Genomic DNA, 21,822 nt, shown 5'->3' on the forward strand with positions numbered 1-21,822 from the left:
GTGTTCAAAAACATAACTCCATAAACATAGGAAGAAAGAACACAATGATTTCATAATACAAATAATGACCAAACAACAGAAGCATAGTATGCAAGGAATGGACTAGTCACCTTCCAACAATAAGACTAGTTTTTGAACTGGCCGTTCGAGCACTGACCGCTTAGTAAGACGTTCACCATTTTTGCCAAGTTTCCTGTCACCTAGACAGAGCTTCACTCTCCTAACCAGTCCATCTCTGTCCATTGTAGTCTCTACGACTCTTCCCAACCTCCATTCATTTCTGGGCAAGTCTTCATCCTTCATTATGACTATATCCCCAATCTGCAGGTTTCTCTTTGGGGTGTGCCAGCGTTGTCTAAAGGCAATGTTGGCTAAGTACTCTTTCTGCCAACGGCTCCAGAACTGCTCGGCCAAATATTGTACGTGGCGCCATCTCTTTCCTGCACTGTAGAGAGGCCGATTGACTTATCCTTGTTGATCCTTCGAAGAATGCGAGCCACTGCACAGATGGCGCGAGTCCAGGATGAGAACTTTGCCAGCCGATAAGTAAGAGAATCTTGTTCTACAGTTTCCGTGTTTAGAGTCCGTTTTTCCTTAACTTCTGGATCTCCGACTGACAGTTCCGGAGCCACCTCTTCTGAGAGGTCAACTCCCTTTTCCCATAGAAATGCAGGGCCGGTAAACCAGTCCGATGATATTAGCTCATGGACAAAACAACCTCTAGAAGCACGATCCGCAGGATTCTGGTCAGTAGGGACGTATCTCCATTGCCTTTGATTCGTGTAGAGATGTATCTTCTGGATACGGTTGGCTACGAATGTATGAAAACGTCGAGCCTCATTATTGATGTACCCTAGTACAACCTTGGAATCGGTCCAAAAATGCTCTTCAATGTCCGCATATCCAAGTTCTTCCTTCAAAACATTGCTGGTTTTCACAGAGATGACTGCAGCCGTCAACTCTAATCTTGGGATCGTGGTGACCTTTGTTGGGGCGACGCGAGATTTGGCCATGACTAAAGCACAGTGGATGTCTCCTTCTTCATTGCTAAGCCTTAGATATGAACACTGTCCATAGCCAGTAGTGCTTGCGTCGGAGAAGTGATGTAACTCACGTTTAATAACCCTTCCGAAATCTGCCGGGGCATAACTTCGGGGTATATTTATCCTCTCCAAGTTGTTGAGGTCGTTTTTCCATTTCTCCCACCGTGGACGAAGTTCGTTGGTTAGAGGGTCGTCCCAACCTGTTCCATGGCAGCACATCTGCTGCAGCACTTCCTTTCCAATGAGCAAAAAGGGGGCTATGAGACCCAAGGGATCGTACAGGGATGCAACAATGGACAATATGCCTCGACGTGTTGCAGGCTGTTCCTTAAGGTTGGTGCTGATCTTCAGGCAGTCTGATTCGACGTGCCATTGGATACCCAACGCTCTCTCTGAAGGTAAGTTATCAAAGGCAAGGTTGAGGTCTTTAATGTCTGATGCACGTTCAGTTGCTGGTATGCTTACCAGGACAGCTTTGTCATTGGACACAAACTTGTGGAGCCTAAGACCACCCAGGGCACAAAGTTTTCTGGCTTCTTCTGCTAACTTGATAGCCTTCTCTGAGCTGTCTGTACTTGTGACTCCATCGTCGACATAGAAATTTCTCAGAATGAACTGAGAGCCTAATGGGTATCGGTCCTTATTTTCTGTAGCCAAATGCTTCAATCCGTAGTTCGCACAGCCAGGCGATGAGGCTGCGCCAAAGATATGCACCCTCATACGGTATTCTTGGGGCTGTGCACCGAGATCTCCTTTCTTCCACCAAAGGAAGCGCAGGTAATCCTGGTCTGACTTCTTCACATGAAATTGGTGAAACATTTTCTCTATGTCGCACATCAATGCAGTAGAGTGCAACCGGAAGCGAAGAAGTACACCGTTGAGATTGTTCATCAGGTCAGGACCAGTGAGCAGATGATCATTCAAACTGGTTCCCTGGTACTTGGCAGAGCAGTCGAACACCACGCGCAGTTTGCCTGGCTTCTTGTCGTGGAATACACCGTGATGAGGTATGTACCATTTTTCGCCCTCTTTCCCATCATCGTGGACTTCCTCTGCATCACCCCTTTCTATGACCTCCTCCATGAACTTGATATACTGTTCTTTGTACCCTTCATCCTTTAACAGCTTCCTCTTTAGATGGCTCAGACGTATGACTGCAAGCTGTTTGTTGTCAGGTAAGGTAGGTCTCTCCTTAAAGGGCAACGGCATCTCGTAGTGACCTAGACTGTTCTTTTCGATGTGGTTCTTGAGTTTGTCCAGGAACAGGATGTCCTCCTGAGACACTGGTTTGCCGTCTTCCTTAGCATCCTTAAAGTCAGACTCTAGAATGCGAATGGCATCTGCCGGAGTGACTGGTGGGAGCTCCCTGACTGCAACTCGGAAGCACTGTCCCGCCGTACTTGAGGTGTCGGGGCATGTCGACGTACCACCAACTATGCTCCATCCTAAGTCGGTACGAATTGCATAAGGCTCATCGTCTCCTCCCGTTATGACGTCTCTTGGTGCCATTGCTCGTGCGCAGTTATAGCCTATCAATAAACCAACCTCACAGTCCTGTAGAGGTGGAATCTCTTCTATGACCTTGGAGAGATGATTCCACCTTTTAGCTGTCTCGCATGTTGGGATATGGGCTCTGTTTACTGGTATGCAATCCTTGGTATAAGCAGGAGGAAGGTCGATGAGGAGGGAAGAGCGATAACCCCGAACACAAAGCCCTGAGACTCTTTGGCTCTTTACGATCACGTCGCGTCCAATCATCGTAGTTAACTTCAGCTTAACTGGACAGGAATCTGCCTTTAATACATCACTCAGTTCCTGGTCAACAAACGTCGTGTCGCTTTGCGTGTCCAGCAAGGCGTAAACCAGTTTCTCAGTTCCTGTATCCTTTTTTGACACCCACACAGGCACAATCATTGATGTGTTAGTTGGCTGTCCAGTAATCACTGACATTGAAGTTGCAGCAGCCTCCGTTTGGCCGGCATTGCTCAGGATAGTGGTTTCCTGTGGCAGAACTCTTTCCTTCTTTAAATAGTTGTCATCGTGTAAACAAGTGGGATGTTTACCCTTGCACGTTTTGCATGAGTGTCGATGTCGACAGTCTTTTGCACTATGTCCAGGTTTGGTGCAGCCATAGCAGAGCTTATGTTCTCTGACAAAATCTCGACGCTCCTCCAGAGTTTTAGCAATAAACTTGGGACATCCATGTAGTCTGTGTTGATTATTTTGACAGAAGGCACAAGGAGACCTTTCCTTTCCTTTAACTGGCTTGAGCCTCTCGGTGTCAGCCTCAGTCTGTGTGTTTAGAACGCTTGCCTTGTTCCTCTTAGGGTCTCTGCTGCCTTGTTTTGCAGTGCTCGACTCAGAGCTGCGGAGGGCATAAGCTGAGGTGATTGGATTACAAGCAATCTCTGCCTCTGTCGCCATAAATGCGGCGAAGTCCTTAAAACTGGGGAATTCCTTATTGCCCTTTAAGGCTTCAGTAACCTTCCTGTTCCAGTGAGATGCTATCCACTCTGGTAGTTTAAGGATTAGCTTCTTATTCTCTTCACAGTCGTTCAGTATTTCGAGGCTCTTCACATGTGTCATTGCATCTTGGCAAGCGTTTAAGAAATCTGAGAAGTCTCTTAATCCTTCTGCATCTCTTGGTTGGATCTTTGGCCAATCTGTGAGCTTATCTCTGAAGGCTTTCTGTATAATAAAGGTTTGGCCATATCTGTTATCCAGTTTGTTCCACGCATCCTTATAAGCGTCGCTGTCATTCCTATAGAAAGTTCCTTCTAATGTTTTACGAGCTGGGCCGCCTACATACTTCCTCAAGTAATAAAGTTTGTCTGCTGGGGAGATGGCCTTTTTGTCAATAAGTGACATGAATGAAGTTTTCCACTCAATGAACTGAATGGGGTCCCCACTAAATACAGACGGCTCTGGAACTGGAAGTCTATTTAGAGCCATACTGTCTTGTAGGGCTTGGGCAAGGGATGACACGTTTAGGTCGGGTGGCGATGCTGTGACGGTGGGAGTTGGAGGGTTGATAGCAGGGGGAACATGATGGTTTCCCACTGAACTATTAGAGGAATGGAGACTGCCTTCCTGCGAGGCTACCTGGCTGTAGACTTGCAGTTTGGCCCGAGCGGCCCTCAAATTCTTTTCTGCTTGGAGGCGTTCAAGTCTGCGCTTTTCTACTTCCATTTTTCTGTGCTGTTCCTCTATCTTCTCCATTTGTCTCTCTTCTTCCAGCAACCCTTCAAATTCGACTTCCTTAGCAGCTAGCTCTGCTGCTGCATCCGCCTGTTTGAGTGTTAGAGTAGTGCCTTTGTGACTACGGATTGACTTTGTCACTCTAGATGCAGTGGATCCATAGATGGAGCGTGCGTAGCTGTTCTTAAGCAGCTCCCTGAGACGGCAATGTACTTGTTCTGCATCATAATCACCATCGAGATCTGACATTCTCTCGTAGGTAACTTTCATAATTTCGGCTGTAACTGCCTCACAACTGTCAACGTGACGTCTTAATTCTGGAGAAGGTGTAATGTGACTTCGTATTTCAAGGTAAGTGTTTAACACAGTTTCTTTCTCTTTCTCCAAAGAATCCATCAAAGATGCCAGCTCGCCTTTACTAATGTCTGACTTGAGCTGCTCTCTTGACTCTCGGGCTCGAATCTTCCATCTTTCGTACGTTGAGATGAACTTTCTTTCCCTTTTTCTTGCTTCCTCCTGTTGCATTTCGAGCGCCTTTGGAGTTGGGAATTTTGTTCGAGTGGAACGTCGGAGGCCTTCCTTAAGCTCACCTTGTAAGTTGTTCAACGTTTCTTCTCTGCGTTGAATTTCCTTCTCCAAAAGTTCTATTTCCGTAGTTTCTGATGTGTCTTCAAGAGACGCTTTAAGCCCTTTGATTTTATTCTGCAGGTCGACTATCTGATGCTCTAGTTCTGTTTGTGAGGAGGGAGTCTCCATTTCCTTCGTGTTTATGTTATTTACTTATCTAATTTGCAGGCTTTAGTTAATGAGCTGCTTGTGGTTACTATAACTTACAGGCTGCATTAACAGAAGGGAGGAGAATCTTTGCACTTTAAACCAAGTTGAAATAGAAGCGGATAACCAACACAACATTGAGAAGAAATGTATAAAATAATGAATGCAACCTGCTAGCTGTTGCAAACTGATGTGGTAAAGTAAACCTCTTATGCTAAACACAGATCAATACACCATTACTATTGTACAGTTACAAATTGAACTAAATGCCCCTCTTTCACCCCCTTTTGAGTCAGTAGAAAGAATGATAAATATACAGTAGTGGTGGTAAATACCAATAAACAAAATTACTTCACTTGTTATTACTTCATGTCCGTCGTGTCTTAATGCAGCAGATGTCCACAGTAGTTGACGACCTCTCTCCCTTTAACCACCACTGATGAGAATGAATGTCCTTTCCTTGTCGATTAGAATGAAATGTTCCATACCTTTTCTGACCGTCACATCAAACCATTAAGCCAGCTGCATGATGATTATAAAGTCTCTGTCTAGAAGACCCATAGAATGGCACTGAGTTGCTCCGTGAAATGTCTTGTCAATCCCAGACGAATAGCAACACAGCTCCGTGACTCGTCCTCGTGGTTCCGTGGTGCAGGATGGCAGCAGGATGATGCGGGGGATCAGCTCTTACTGTAGCATTCCAGCCGGACTTTATTCAGACGATGCACTCAATGATCATTACGGATGGACCATGGTGGGGTATTCCAACCCATTTATTCACAAATTGCCATAGACACATCGTAAGAGCTGTAATCATAACATAAAACAAATAAACATTCACTTGATATAACCACGTTTCTGTTATGCTAATCAATTCACAGAAAAGGCACAGGAGGTGCTAGCGTCAGCCTGCTAGATCGCTCATAAACTTATTAACAATCAAGTAATACATTTACAAATTGTCCGAAATGTAAACAACAAGTACAACACACAAACATACCTGTTCGCCTTCCAGCTAGATGCTAATTTTAAGATGGATGGAAAACGATAACCTTCTCATTAATCCTTTCTGCGGCAAGCAGTTGCGGTACGATCTTCCTTCCCGGAAGTTGACCGTTCCGAATTTCAAAATAAGAGTCTAATCTATATTATAAGGTATAATTCGTTCAGGGATTTAACTGTTTGAAAAATATCAAATAAACAAATAATCTGGGTCATTTACAATGGCTGCATTTCAGCAGGATAGTGCACCATGCACACCAACATGACTTCATCATGAGTCTGTTGTACTCAAATGCCCTCCACAGTCACATGATCTCAATCCCATGGAACACCTTCGCGATGTGGTGGAACAGGAAGTCAAGGACATGCAGCTACTGGATGATGCTGGCATGTAAATCTCTGAGGAATGTTTCTAGCACTTTCTGCGGCACAAAGAATTATTCAACGCGACTGGGAGGAAAAATGTGTTTGCTGTTCTTTTTGAACAATCTGCTGGATAAATGAATCAAATTTCAGTTTTTATTTAACCACTTGCTTCTCATGCCATCCAAATATGGTGATAGAAAATATCGTCACTTTGGTGACATCAAGGACTGGGCAGCTAGCATTTAGCTGCTAGCTGATTCATGTCTGCTGGAAGACATTGTAATTTACCTGAGCTGACCTTAAAAAGGAACGAGACCTTTCAGTGAGACAATAATCTTGAACGCACTAGCAATTCTACCAAGAGATGCCCTCGAATGAAGAATGAAGGCTCGTGAAAAGCTCACTTTGAAGTCCCATTGAACCGTTGTACATTTAATACATTTAATAAAATCCCTCAAATATCTGATTTTGCATAGAAGAGTGAAAAACTTCACCTTTTATACAAAAGTCCTGCACAAAATAGTTATTCTTGCTAAAATGCCAAAGCAATACTTGTTTCTGAGCACACTGCTGTACTTATATTACCTTTACTGTATCCATATGTACTGTTTGAGTACAGGGGTGTACAGAGGTTGGTGTTCTTATTTCTATATATTACCTTGTATATATCCATGATGAAATGGATGCTGTCAGCACAAACACTGTTGACTTGGATTTGATGGAGCAGTAAATCAGTCCTCATCACTTTCTTTAAAGTGAGACTTTTTAACGAGTCAGTGTAGAGATAAACAGAGATAAACAGCAGAACTTCACCAGCAGACATGTGTGATGTGCTTTAGATCGCTTTCACTGTATCTAATGACATAAATAAATAAAGACAGTAAGGCAGCATTAACAGCAGGTCTTTTTGACTCGACAGGAAAAACAGATGAAACAAATTAGAATAAATTGTCCAAACAGCAGTGACACCATGAAGCAGCTCAGCGACGGTGCTCATTATGTTGTTTATAGCCGCTTGTCCTGTTTGACATGCCAAAATGTCTGTTGTGGAGGTCCAGCCCTGGCATTGTCATTAACTGAGGAGCAGCCTTAATTCAGGTTTTTGAATATGACCATTATGTTCCTGCTGTAGTGTGTCAGAATGAACGGCCTCATTTCATCATATATATGTTGTCTCTATAACAGGGGTGGTTCAAAATGTAAATGTGAAAAATTGAAATGTAAACTCTATGAAAAAGGAAGTAAAATCAAACTCCTCAAAGTGCAATGTTAAATCCACTACAATTAGCAGAGAACAAAACCACACTATTCTATTTTAAATATGCACTAATGCTTCTTTGCACTAATCACAGATTGTATTTAAAAAGCTCATTAAAGACTGTTAATAAGGGCCATTTCCTCTTTTTCAGAACTATGGAGTCGTCAGTCCACAGGAGGCTCCTGCTGCCGTCAAAGAAAATGGCTCTCCTGTAAGTATCTTTGATGAGGAGCAAAGGGACAGTACGTGTGTGTGTGTGTGTGTGTGTGTGTGTGTGTGTGTGTGTGTGTGTGTCCACAGTGAGAAACCCTAGCGATTTGTCCACTGATTTCCTCTCTTCTTGCGTTGAACTTTCATATCCTGTTGAATGACTGTAGAAATGAATAATGTTACACGAGGCAGCTGTTTGCAGGACCACATTCAGATATCTTCACGTGTTTCTTTGTAATATAGTCTGTTGATTCCAACATTTACATTCTACCAGCAGTGATAGCTGTTTTTTCTTGATGCTCATTATATTTCTGTCCAAGTCAAAGTCCTGAAAATGCTAAACTTAGAGTTTTGCTTGATGTTTTAAATATGTGGCCAAGTACTAAAACAACTGCTCAAGGCTGTATGACCAATCAGCATGTCTCACTTGATGTGATGAAACGAAACATTAGAGTACATTAATAGAACTAACAGTTGTGTTCATCGTCCCCTTGTCTTTACAAGCCCTGCAAGCATATTGTGCAATCTTTTTGTTCATTGGTGTGAAAAATGTGATCAGTGTACTAGTGACGAATTTTCTGGCTCTTATTTTGAAAGTTCAGTTGTTGCTAATCGGTTACCACTGACACATCCCATCTCGCGCTTTCTTACCGGTGTGGCTACAGCTAGCAACTTTAAGTTCTGCTCTGAAAATCTAATTGCTGGAGTACCTGCAGCAGGTGCAGCGGCGTTGCAGAGCAGAACAAGGACTGCTGTTGCCAACTGTCATTCAAGACAGTGGAGCTGATTTTTGTTGTTATGCACAGTCCACTATGATGAGACTCACTGGTTTATTAGGCGCAAAGTTACAAAGAATGTACTTCTATGGGAAATCATTACAAGATCAGCTGTTAGTGAAGTTTTTTTTTTATAACGCAGAGAAAGCAAATTGTTGCTGCACACATCAGCATTGTCAGTGGCTTGTATTATTACCAACAGCTGATAAAGAGAGTTTTGTTGACCAGGGCATGTGGTGCACAGAAACTCTGATAACAGTTAACAGATTTCAGATCTTTGATTTAGATCCCAGGAGGCCGAGATCCCCCAAGGCTGGCAGAGCTGATAAAGAGAGTTTTGTTGACCAGGGCATGTGGTGCACAGAAACTCTGATAACAGTTAACAGATTTCAGATCTTTGATTTAGATCCCACGTTGTGTCCGAGCATGTTTTTGCTGTTAGCTTCGTCTATTTGTGTATAACTGCTCTCTAATGACTGTGCTGCAGGTAAAAGCCAGCACCCAGGGGAGAGAGTCTGTTGTGTCCCCGCTGACCATCACTGCTGAGAACGTTACCTCAGCAACCACGACACAAGTTACCAAGGTAACACTTCATGAGTTCCTATGGTTACAGTTTGATGGCCGAAGCATTAGGTCAGCGCCATCACATCTTTGTCTGCGTTACCCGTCCTTATAGATGCATTGGAGTGGAAGATCAAATAGATTTTATTTTCCTAACTTCTTAATTAATAACAGGAAACTGTAATTAATATGTTAACAATATATTTTGATAAGGTGATCGACTCTGATAGGCTTTACATGAATACTAATAATACAAATCATTATTCCCTGCAGCTCTATTAGGACTGAATTACTGTTAGACAACATGATTCAGTGTGTTTCTACGTTATCAAGACTTTTAGTGCATAAAGACACATTTAGTTTTACAGGACACCAGTTTCATATCACTTAACAGTTAAAAAAGTCTCACACTAAATAAACTGAATGGATCTGTGTAAATTGGAAGGAGGACATGGATAAAATAGACTACAATAACAACACACTGCTGCTTTTTCTTGTGTGTCATTTTATATGATTCATTAAATTTCATTCTTTCTTTATTCAACAGACTGTGAAAGGAGGCTACTCAGAGACCAGGATCGAGAAGAGGATTATAATCACAGGAGATGATGATGTGGACCAACATCAGGTGAGAGACACTGTTCACAGAAACCCTCGCAAAGCAATGTTCGGATGAGAGGGTTACGACACACGCGTTGATGGTTTTTATGTCCCCAGGCACTTGCCATGGCAATCCAAGAGGCAAAGCAGCAGCATCCTGACATGCTGGTGACAAAAGCAGTAGTTATCAGGGAAACAGAGTCGCCCACTGAGGAGCTACAACAGAAAGCAGAGGTAAATATCTCTTGTTACAAGAACTCTGTACTTTTTAAGGATTACTTCAAGCACTTGACAGGCACAGAGCCTATGCTTAGACTCAAGGTTTTTTGTTGGAAAGTTAACCAAATGATTACAAAACACAGAACAAGTACAGAGGGCCACCTAGGTGCAAAGCTAATCCAAAGAAATGCAAAACAATTATAAACAGTTGGGAAATGACTGCCGAGAGAAATAAAGCAACTAGACATCAAAATGAGATACAAAATAACTACAAAGGAGATAACAGATGATTACAGAGGGATGCCAAATGACAATAACTATATATTAAAAAATTATTGTAAAGATGTAACTGGACTATAGAAGGATGAAAAATGACCTTAAAGAAATGCCAAGTACCTACATAATAATGCAACTACAGATTCAGACCAAATGACCAAGAAGATACAAAGTGGTTTAGACTTGCCAGAGATGCACACACATTACAAAGGAGAAATGAAAACAAAATGATGCAAAACTGTTCCAAATTACTATAGAGAATGAAAAATATGCACAAAAAGATATACAAAGACATAAATTGACTGCTAAATGACGTGCATAATAACCATGAGTAACATAGGGATGCAAAATGTCAACCAACAGAAAGAAAGATATTACATACAGATACAAAACATCTAACTATACAATAAATATTAATTGAGAAGAAAAGAGTAATAAACCCGATGCCTACAAAAGATGCAGAACATTATCAAACAAATGGAACTAGAATAGATACAAAAAGAAAGCAAAATAGCTAAAATGAGATGAAAATGTACCTCCAGCCTCTTCCAGGAATCACTGTAATCACCTCTGAGTATGTTAACCCTCAGATGATGGAATCTCAGCTTTTCTGGCTCAGCAAACAGGTCAGAGTACTGAGTCCTAAAACAGATAAGGATTAGAGATTCAAACCAGATCAGCTCCACATCCAGTTGGACTGTTATTTGCCAGTTCATCCTGTCTGGGTCTGTTTGGATCTCTTCATAGTGGGTTATTCGGTCCCAACATGATCTGTATTCCTTATGGAAAATGGCCCATCCTCCGAAAACTATACTAAAATATTGCCTGTCCTGTTTTTTATTTTATTTTTTGTTGTTAAATTTGATACTATTATTTAACTCTTGGTATTTATGGCTGTGCTATACAGATAGGAGGCATCATCTATCGGTGAAGGCTGATATTAGATGAAGTTGTAAATGGTTATACTGGGGAACACTAAAGTAGATTATTTTCTGTCAAACTCATAGATTATTTCTGCCATGACTGGATAAAAATACTTAATAAATGCTATGGTGAATCTTGGTATTGTAGCGCCATTGATAATGGTGTTCTTTCTCTACTCACATGGACTGAGGGTGATTGAACTCAGAGCTGATTGAAGTAACACTGATCGGCTGTTCTGGAACCAAAAAAGTCAGTTTGTAAAACGTTCTCCGTGGAAAAAGGGCTCAGCTCTCTGTGGGATGTAGTAAGATACAAAACCATTATAAAGACATCTTAAATGAACAAAAAGGAGAGACGAATCCTACAAAGATGCAAAATTAGTGTATTAATGTAGAGTGACTACACATGGCACAAAAAAATGAGAAGAAAGAGAAGAAAAACAGATTTATACATGCTCACGAGCACGAAACATCTTTTTATGTATGTGTTGTCATGTGGTTGCAGTCCTGATTGAACATGGTGGCTCCTGAGACGGGGGACAGGAGAGGATCCTCCAGCTGTGTGTCTCCGGCCCCGCCCTGCAGTATGCCACCAACCCGATAAGAGGACTTTCTACCCCACTGTGTACACACCAACACGACAACAGACTGCGTTCCACGAAGCAGTAGACCTCCACTCCTTTCCCTTTAGACGTACCAACTGTGACTGGCCTCTGATCTGACCCGGCTTCCCATCCCGTACCGGCCGATCCCAGCCCTCCACCCTCTAGTGGAAAGAGGAAAAATCTTCGATTGGAAGATTTCTCACATTTCTTCCATATTATTTAATGTAACATGTTTTGGCTCGTTTGAACCAGTGAGGTGTCACCTCTCACAGTTTGTGTTTAAGGGTCACACGTCTACCCCGTGCTGCTGTTATTATTAGAGAAAAGGAGGGGTGGGAGAAAGTATGGGGACAATGCTGGTAGCATGGGTAGGGATGGGGAGGTGCCAAGTGGCAAGAGCCAGCCTTTTTTGCTTGTTGGCCATCTCCTAGCCATGCCACCTTCAGTATAATCAACTGCTGTCTTATTAGCTTTTTACATTTTTATCTATAGAGGATCTAATTTATGTTCAGTGTTTGCTTGTTTATGAAATATGTATAATATCAGAAGATTATAATCTGCATGATTCAATTAAAAATAGCAGGGGGAATGAAAACAAAACAAAAATACACACATGAATATGTCCGCCTTTGGAAGCCCGGAGAAGTGGGAATGAGGACCGTTGAGAAAGTGTAAAATACATGAGGCCAATGAATGGTGGACAGACTGTACTAACTATTCAGAGGACAGCTGAAACTGGTCCCAGTCTTCAACACACAAGCATCACTGTCCTCGTCCAGCTTCACTGTTATTGTTTTGCTGTCAGCTCACCACCAACACAAAGAGATGCTGGTCACAGTTTTAGGGTTTTCAGAGGAAATTTTAAATATAAATAATATTCTATTTGTGATATATATTTACTTCTTTTTTCCTTACTTGCTTTACTGACTTCCATTGGGAAACAGAGTTTGTTTGACACTCTTGTGTTTTTGGACATTTCAGCCTTTATGTGTGAACATGCTGTAAATTCTCCCTGACAGAGCTGTAACCAACTGGCTCCAAACTTAGAGCTGGTTTTCCAGATTGTAAAGTTGGGCTGCAAAAAGCCAATGTTGACATCAAAGCCACCAGCTGTGATTTACTAATGTTGGCCACGTTTAAAGAGCTTAACAAGCCCAAACTACAAAATCGACGTTAGCAGTATCGTAATAACTGTGCATAAGCGGTAGCTGGGATATTTAAAAAATATTAATAGCGTTAGCGATGCACATATTATAACAGCATAAATATTCATGTAATTGCTCTTTTTTGTGTATTTGTACAGTTATAGTTAGACTTTTGTCATCTCTGTACTTTGTACTTTGACTTTCTTTTTTGCAAAAAAATCACTACTCTGACTTAACAGCTATGGTAAAATTTAAACACTAGCATTATTGCTATCATCATTAAATTGTCAAAAACTTTTTTTACTTATTGACATAATATTGCTATCAAGATAATTATGATATGGCGACATGACGACAGTCTTATCTGTCCAGTTTCACGTTTAGACATCTGTGATAATGAACTTGTTAGCATTTAAGCAAACAGCCAGATTAGCACGAATTAGCATTTATTTGTAGCTCTTTTTCTACCAAGCTAATAATTCAAATCCATTCCTTAATCGCTGTCGGCACTCTTATAGTGCTGGTATGATTTGTTTCTTTTCTTTTTTTTTTCTTCAGGGATTTTGTTTTGCTGTAAAATTCTTCACTATGCTAACTTTGCTAACCTACCTGCAGGCTCATGTTTAGACGGTAGCAGCGCGAGGTTTTATTAAAAGCAGCGTAAACCATGCTGTAAAAAGGTGTAAGAGTGAACCAAAACAGTGAGCTGAAAGGGGCTAAAATGCTAAGGAAACTACAGAGTCAGTTTTTTTCTTTTGATTAGCTTGTTATGTAAAACCACTGATCATAGCAGCTCTTTAAATAGCGACTGGTTCTTGGATTGTGCGCATGTTTGCAGACACAGCCTGAAGAGTTCAAGACACAAGATTAACAAGGGTACTTTTTCTCTCTCATTTTTTTGTTTTGTTTTCAGGTTAACCTTTTGAAGTTGTGGTTTATGAGTTTGTATTTATAGGAGTGGTCGGCTCCTCCCTTTTTCACATCACAGACAAAGCGTATAGTATGTCATGCGTTAAGTGGCCTCCACCCACACAGCGTGCTGGTTGTCTCATATTGTATATCCGTCGATTCTGGGTGACCTTTAATACTATACTATGCATCAGCTATCAAACATACAAATCCCTCTAACGGAGCCCGACCCGTGTTAGCCTGTGTCCCCGCTGTCACTGTTAACTTTTCGTGCTACTGTTACCTGAAGCAGTGACGCGCACTGCTTGTGAGATTTGCAATAAGCAGACATTCTTCTTATTCTGTGTCCTCTAAAGGGAGAAAACTGTGAACTGTCGTGTGTATCAAAGCGTAACCAAAACCAACAACACGGAGTTGTAAAATGACATTCGAAGGAATCTTTCCAACACTTGTGACCATGGCTTTGTTGCCCTCTTCATCTAATCCTCCCTTTGCCCTGATTTGAACCTGTTGACCTGCTGTTGGTGGTGTCTGTGGAAAACAGGAGAAAACTGATGATTTGTATATTCCGTTTTGCTCTGTTTTATTTTACCTGGTCATATGACACTGGACTGTTGAGAAGGCACTTGCTTGCAATGATTTGCAGCACATGTACTGTAACCTGCTGGGGGGGAAAGCCTGTCTTTGCTGTAGGTCTGGACACACTACTGATGGAAAAGAACAACTGTAGGCATCGGCAGAGAAGCTGTGTAATGAGGTGGCGAGTTGGAGGATGGAGGACCTGTATTTATATATAAATATCTGTACTTCTGTGTATTAGCCTGTACACTTTGTAGAAACTGACAGGAGCAGAGATGTGTTTTTATGTGAGGGACGAGGCAGTAAGTAGAACCCGAAGGACAGCGGTGCAATAGAAATGTCACACGAATGGGTGCCTTATGTTAAGAGCCGCGGGAGCAATTATCAGTGCACGCCTGAAAGTGCTCTTAATCACCACGAGGCAGATGGAGGAACGACCTCTCCTCTCCACCCAAGGTGAAGAGGAGCTGTCTCGAAAGCGAATTACTGTCTTGTAAAGAATATGACTTTGAAGGCAGCGAGAAAAGGAGTCTCTCTGAATATGAAATGTTGGTCCTCAACGAGATGACGAACGTTTTTGGCCCCATTAACTTTAGAAAACCAGCACAGTATGGATCACGGATGTGAGTTTTTTTCCCTCTGTGAAGACCATCAAACTGCTCTGCTGTAAAGCCTCCACCTCCAAGTCTCCACTGCCTTTTGCTCTACATCCCCCTAGTGCTTGGTGGTGTGTATTTGCTGTATTTGCATTCAGTCTAAATGGAAAAAAACATACATGCATAAATAAATGTCTCAGTATGATTCAAACACTGTCTCTGATTCTGTAATGAAGGGAGAGGGATTTCTTTTTGAACTTGAGGAAATGTTTGTTTTGTTTTTCCCCTTCTGTTACTTGAATATTTCCATACATTTACAATTCAGCTTGTGAAATAAAGGGCTTCTTTTGTAACACCAGAGTAGTGAAGGATTCTTGCTGGAGTGAATATGATGGAAACAGCCTTGGTCTGTATTGCCATCTTGTGACCATGTTCGGTACATGCAGTAAAAGTGGGCTGCAGTGGGTTTCTGGGTGCTCTTAGTGCCACCTAGTGGATTTCTGAAACCAAAGAAGCATGCTCAACATTTTCACTGAACTTCAAAAATCACTTGGTACTTCACACAGAATACAATCACCTTATATTAGTCTGCGAAACACCTGCAGGATGTCTTCACATTGTTTACAAGTCACAATAGTTTCACCTTTGCTGGTACGGAAAGCCAATTATGTCAAAATTCTTCTTTTTTCTTTTCCCCACATACAGTCTCATTGCACAGATTGTTTTTTTCTAATTGCCCATGATGGGTAGATAACTATGGCTGTGTCCCAGTTTTATCATTTATTTATTTATTTTGCTCTGGCTTTTCCCATACCAGAGTCTGTCACTGCTGCTACAGAAATCCACTTATGTCTTAATTCACCCCCTTGATTTCTTTTTACCAGCTTTAAGTTAGATTTATATCACCAGCTGGCATTTGCACATTTATAATAAGTTTCCATTGCAGGTCTTGATTAATCAGTACCGTATCACCCCAATAGAGCACGTTGCTGTCAGATTATCGGTGGCTCCTATGGTATTTAAAAGTAGGATGGGAGGTGGACCCTCCATCTTTCAGTGGTTTTTATACACGACTCTGCATTTAATTATTAGTTATTATTAGTCTCTGACTCTTTTCTACAGCGTGTCTTTATCCTGTCTTCCTCCCCTAACGCCCAGCTGGTCACAACAGATGGCCGCCCCTCTGCTGGAGGTTTCCTGTTAAAAGGGAATTTTTCTTTCCCACTTTCATCAAGTGCTCGCGCATTACCGCTGTTTGATCGTTGGGGTTTTCAATGTATTATTGGAGGGTATTTACCTTCAATATTTAATATAAAGCAATTTGAGGAGACTTTTTTTGTTATTAAGGGCTAATATAATTAGAATTGGAATTGAAGCGACAATAACATGTTGGATGATGGGAATTGAAGGATCTAGGTCTGCACAGTTTACTCAAAATAAATAACGAATGAATAATGGATACCGCTTAGTATGCTGGCATTAGGTATTTTCTGTTCTGCAGCAGTTTGCCCTCTAGTGGTTGTTTTTGTGTATTTTTTTTTACTCTGTAAGATCGAGCCAGAGGCAGTTTCACCTCCGTTAATCTGTTGCCATCCATGCCTTCACAAGCTGATAAACGGCATCATCTGTGAGTAATATTGTTTGTTATCACTGAGACAACTTGTGTGCATTATTATTTGTTGTGAAGGCGTGATATAGTTTGTAGTTAGAATTTAATTTGAATGCATGTATAACCTAAGCTAGTGAGGTTAAGCTAGCTCATATGTCATGTGGTTTCTTTAACGTTTTGATCATGAGTGTGATTTCATTTGATGTTTTATTCGGGCACTCACTAAGCAGATAAATATTGTGCTCATATTTTTGAATATGTGTTTGTTATACTGTATATTGAGGCAACATTTTTAATGGTTTATTTCTGGTTTTGTCAACAGTTTCACACTTTTTCCATATTAAATCATCCAACTCAACACATTGGCCTGTTCCCTGGATTTTGATTAGGAGAGTGTTTAGCTGTCTGTATAGCTGAGTCTACGTTCACGAGGGCAACGCTTAGTGAGGACAGAACACTTAGAGCTATGTCAGCGCTGCTAGAAGGTGAAATCAATTTATACATGTAAAGTATGTCAAGAATAACTATTATGGAGTCCTCTACAAAATACATATTTATTTGTCACTGGTATTTGATTGGTGCAGTGGTTAGCAGGAAGGCTCAACAGTCAAGGTCACCTGTTGCCTTTGGGGACTCTGGCTTCCTCCTACAGTCCAAAGTCAGGTTAAGTGATGATTCTGTCCATATGTGTGGATATAAGAGTGTGTGATTGTGTGGTTGGCTGTCTCTCTCTGTTAGCCCTGCAATGCACTGATGTTGTTTGTGATGTTTCTGAGCTGGCATCCTTAATATTGGATAAGCAGCTAGAGGTAATGGATTGATAGTGTTTGATAATGCCTGAAAGAATTTCACAAATAAAGTAATTGCTATTCCTATTAGTGATATGTCTTATAAAGTGGGTAACACAAAACAGCAGAAGGCACAGCCTTGGCAACTGTGCAACACTGATATAAAAATATTTGAACTAGGAGGAAAAAATAAAATATTTCCAGCATGATTCAGTACATTCATCTATCCAGCTATTTTCACAGCCGACGGTCCTCCTATTAACACTGGAATAAAAGCCCTAAAATCTGGTATGATCTAAGGTAGTGATACCTTTGTATTCATCACAGATACAGACAATATACGGAAGAATGCACACTGGACCTTTGATGGATCTGTTGTTGACACATCTCTGTAAACGAACAAGACTGGACGCTGAAAAATCCCAACTTTGGATTTCCATCCATGAAACATTTACACAATATTCTAATATTTAATCCACTGAAAGTTTTTTTCCCGATCTCTTTGCATATTAACTTTGTCTTTGATGTCTCCAGTTTTGAGATACTGTGTATTAATGCACCAAAGCTAGATATCGGACATGTTTGAAATCCTTCACTATGCACAAACCAGATAGTTGATGAATATGAATACTGGAGTACTTATTTATAAATCTCAAAAATTCATGTGACATATGGGACAATATCTGGAAAAATGTTGCTAATTTAGGTTTGCGTGCACTCACCTTCTCAGGAAGACCAGCAAAATCCTGTTTGGATAGGCTGACATCTAAAACACCCAGATTTAATGTGCTGCAATCGTTCAGTTGAACAATTTTGTATATTATACTATTTAAAGGGCCAGGGCCCAATTCACACATACAGTCTACAGTTTGTGTTTCTGGTTATTTCTCCACATGAGATATGAGGAGATATAAAGAGAAGAGGGTTTGGATGGCAGAATTCCTTCATCATTCTTGTTTTTAGACTGTTTGTCCGAGGATATATAAACACGCATTGCATGATCTCTGGACACTTTATTAGTTACACTTGCTAGTATCGAGTTAGACCCCCTTTTGCCTTTAGAACTGTCTTAATTCTTTGAACAACAAGTTGCTCAAAACATTCCTCAGAAATTTTGCTCCATCCTGACAGCATCACACAAGTGCTGCAGATTTGTCATTTGTGTAATTGTTTTTATTATTTATCAAAAACCTACATTTCTTTCTTCTTCCCCTCCTACCTAGACTGGTTAACATTACAGGGCTATCACAGTTACACATTCATTCATGGCTACACATTCAGCCTTATCACAGTCACCAGTTAAGCTACAGTCACACTAGGGAAAACAGTGGTTGGAGACCATGGCATGACTAAAATTACTGCTGTGCCATGGACACTTTCAGTCAGCTGCTGTCTTCAAAGCAACTTTGCTACGTAAAGACAGTGATGACAATAGGATGACTGACTGGTGTCAAGTTGTCAATAACGTGTATTTAGATCGATTTGTGATAATATGATGATTAACTGTGATTAAATCATCAAAAATTGCAGGTCTCGGTGCCCATATATCTCAATGGGTTGAGCGATTGACCCATTTGCCAAAAGATTACTGCAGATTTGAATGTGCACACATCTCCTCCCTCCTTTCCTGTCTCTTCTACTGTCTTGTAAAAAATTAATTCTAAATTATTACCCCGCCCCCAAAAAGAGAAAAAGTCCATCCAGAACCTCATGGATTTATAACAGAAATTCATTCACAAATGGCAATGTGATTGCTGCAGGACAAAGGCTTAACTGCAACCTTGCTTTCATATAAAACACAACCAGTTGAATTAAGCTCCATTGCAAAGAGACATGTAGCAGTTGGAGTCGGTCTGAGTCAATTCAATTCAATTTTATTTATATAGCGCCAAATCACAACATAAGTCGCCTCAAGGCGCTTCATAGATACAGAGAAAAACCCAACAATCAAATGACCCCCTATGAGCAAGCACTTTGGCAACAGTGGGAAGGAAAAACTCCCTTTTAACAGGAAGAAACCTCCGGCAGAACCAGGCTCAGGGAGGGGCGGGGCCATCTGCTGCGACCGGTTGGGGTGAGAGAAGGAAGACAGGATAAAAGACATGCTGTGGAAGAGAGACAGAGGTTAATAACAGATATGATTCAATGCAGAGAGGTCTGTTAATACATAGACTACAACTGTTTGGAGATAGGTTGCCTCCCACCAGGTGACCTGTGCAGTTGCTTCAAAGTGGTCACCCATAGGTTGAGGGTGTTGCACGGTCAACCTCTGGTCAACCAGTCGGTTTCTGCAGGTACTCGCAATCGGTTTCTGACTGGAAAAGAATTCAGTGCAATCACTGGACAGCCACTGATTTTACATAGTTGTGAGGAGGTTGCAGTCCTATTCTTACTCTAATGTGATTGAGCCATCACCTGACATCTACGTCTTTAGCTTGTGGGAGGAAACCAGAGCGAAAAAAAAGTAGAACATGCAAACTCAGGCCCAAGACTTGCAAATAAGCTAAAATAAATAAATAAATTAAGAATAATAGATTAATAAAGAGAATAAAAGAAAGACGTCCTGGAGGAGAAATTGCAACTTGGGTAGGCAAGGCTGTGGATCATTAAGAGAAGGGGGGGGGTGAAGTTACCCTGTTCACATTAATGGAAAGACAAAGTCAATCGTTAATATTTCTGTTACAGTCCAGAGTTTTAGAAATTAGTCTCGGCAGGGATGAAGAGGCAGATAGAGATCCGAGAATATTCAGGCAAACAAAAACAAAAAAACCAATAAAAAAAAAAAAATGCAGCTATTTGCATGGAAGAAGCCACTTCTCAAGAGAAAATCGACAGAGATAAAAACACATTCTGAGCTAAGGAATATCTGGAAAGAGAGACTGATTGCTAAATATGGAGATCTAAAATTCCTGTGCTTCTTCTCCAGATTATTAGTATTAATGATGAGTGCTATTGGCACATTCTGTCATAGTTGTAGTGTGAAGATTTCCCAAGTCTGACTGCACTACACTGAATGAAGTCCTCCTAGTATTTTACCTGCCTTCAGGGCACGTTGTAATAAAACCTATGAAATGGTGCAGGTGTATCACAGAAAAGAGTTCAAGGGGGGCACTTTCTTGCAATATGTCATGCAGGCCGATATCATATTGATGCACCAGAAGCACTCAGCATTGTTCTATAAATCGGTAATCTTTATTAACACAGTATAAACAACGAACAGCAACAGAAGAAACTCTCCTGTGGCGCGTATATGAGCAGAAGACCCAGCACATCTCAGAGGGGCTGACTGAGACAGAAGCATAGACATTAGGCTGAGGTTCAGTTTTCATGGTACACGCACAGTATACACAAACTTATCAGATGCACGAACCTTGTACGGTCCTTAAGCCATTCATTCGGTTTTGCAAATGGACGTAAGAGAGGACAAATTACAGTCATGCTGAGCAACAGTTAGCTACAGTATGAAACAGAGTTGATACATAAAAACCAAGTAAATCATCTCTTTAGAAAGGTTCTTTTATATAAACGATCTGAAGTGTACAAAACAGTATATTACACATTTCTCAATGCATGATTCTGAGCAAGACCCAGTAGCCTACAGTACACTTCCCTTCAACGTACTACAAACTACTTAACTGGATTACAAGCTACATACAGACTGCACTGTATTCTGCGTAGCACAGCAGCCCCACATGGCATCAGGAGACGATGGGAAAAAGGAAAAGATCAGCAGCATTGTCTTTTTTATTAAGAATACACACCTATAAAAATGCACCAGGCCTCATATATTGCCAATATCCCATGCGAAACAGCAGAATGCCATTCAATTCACCTCTGTAACATCAGGAAAAGGATGCTGGCCCCCCTCACTACATACAGTTTTCTATCCACAAAGCTGCATGTAAACATCACCACGGCTGCTTCATAGTCCTATGTTTCTAATGTTTTTGATATACATATGATAAGTTAAGGCTCTTTAAGGACCTGAGGATTTTGAACATATGATGAGGCACACAGAAGGCAAAGAATAGCTCTAGACACAGGACTAACTTAAAGAATGAGGAGCATGAGACAGCCACAAGGGCCCGGTTCCCATTGCTGTTAAACGGCCATGATAGAGGAACCCAGGGGAGAAGCTCTCAACGACAGCTCGATGTTACATCTGGTTACAAAGTCGGTAATTATCACGTGGATGGCTTTAAGTACTTCATCGACATTTTGGGAGCTGTTGGGTAACCCGACCCATCAAGGGACTGGCACCAAAAACGTGGCATGCTAATATGCTAATGCTTTAGCATCGAGGATGATGGGATTTAGACTCACGCTATACAAATAAACCAGTTATTGCTCCCTGTGATCATTCCTTCTGTCCGTACCGGCTGTTT

General features: G+C 41.2%; 1 protein-coding gene and 1 long non-coding RNA gene across 9 annotated transcripts in view; one reads left to right on the forward strand and one right to left on the reverse strand.

Annotated features, from left to right (window-relative positions):
* The window catches only part of LOC146708883 (band 4.1-like protein 1), a 102,351-nt gene extending 86,958 nt beyond the window's left edge, over positions 1 to 15,393 (forward strand). For all 8 annotated transcript variants that reach the window (XM_085455744.1, XM_085455746.1, XM_085455748.1 and 5 more), the window contains 5 exons: positions 7,793 to 7,852; positions 9,115 to 9,210; positions 9,736 to 9,816; positions 9,906 to 10,022; positions 11,712 to 15,393. In XM_085455744.1, coding sequence (XP_085311870.1) covers positions 7,793 to 7,852; positions 9,115 to 9,210; positions 9,736 to 9,816; positions 9,906 to 10,022; positions 11,712 to 11,717 — 360 coding nt within the window. In that variant the 3' untranslated portion in view covers positions 11,718 to 15,393. The remainder of the gene's footprint in view (positions 1 to 7,792; positions 7,853 to 9,114; positions 9,211 to 9,735; positions 9,817 to 9,905; positions 10,023 to 11,711) is intronic.
* LOC146708885 (uncharacterized) lies at positions 5,766 to 6,239 on the reverse strand. The gene is made up of 2 exons (XR_014920391.1): positions 6,016 to 6,239; positions 5,766 to 5,822 (listed from the first exon to the last, which is right to left on the reverse strand). It is a non-coding gene; the product is annotated as an uncharacterized LOC146708885 (long non-coding RNA).
* Positions 15,394 to 21,822: the final 6,429 nt, after the last annotated feature.

Source organism: Copadichromis virginalis, linkage group LG5 (assembly GCF_057382275.1).
Source record: "Copadichromis virginalis isolate Kocher_CV1m ecotype Utaka linkage group LG5, C_Virginalis_male_GT1.1, whole genome shotgun sequence".
Lineage (NCBI taxonomy): Eukaryota > Metazoa > Chordata > Actinopteri > Cichliformes > Cichlidae > Copadichromis > Copadichromis virginalis.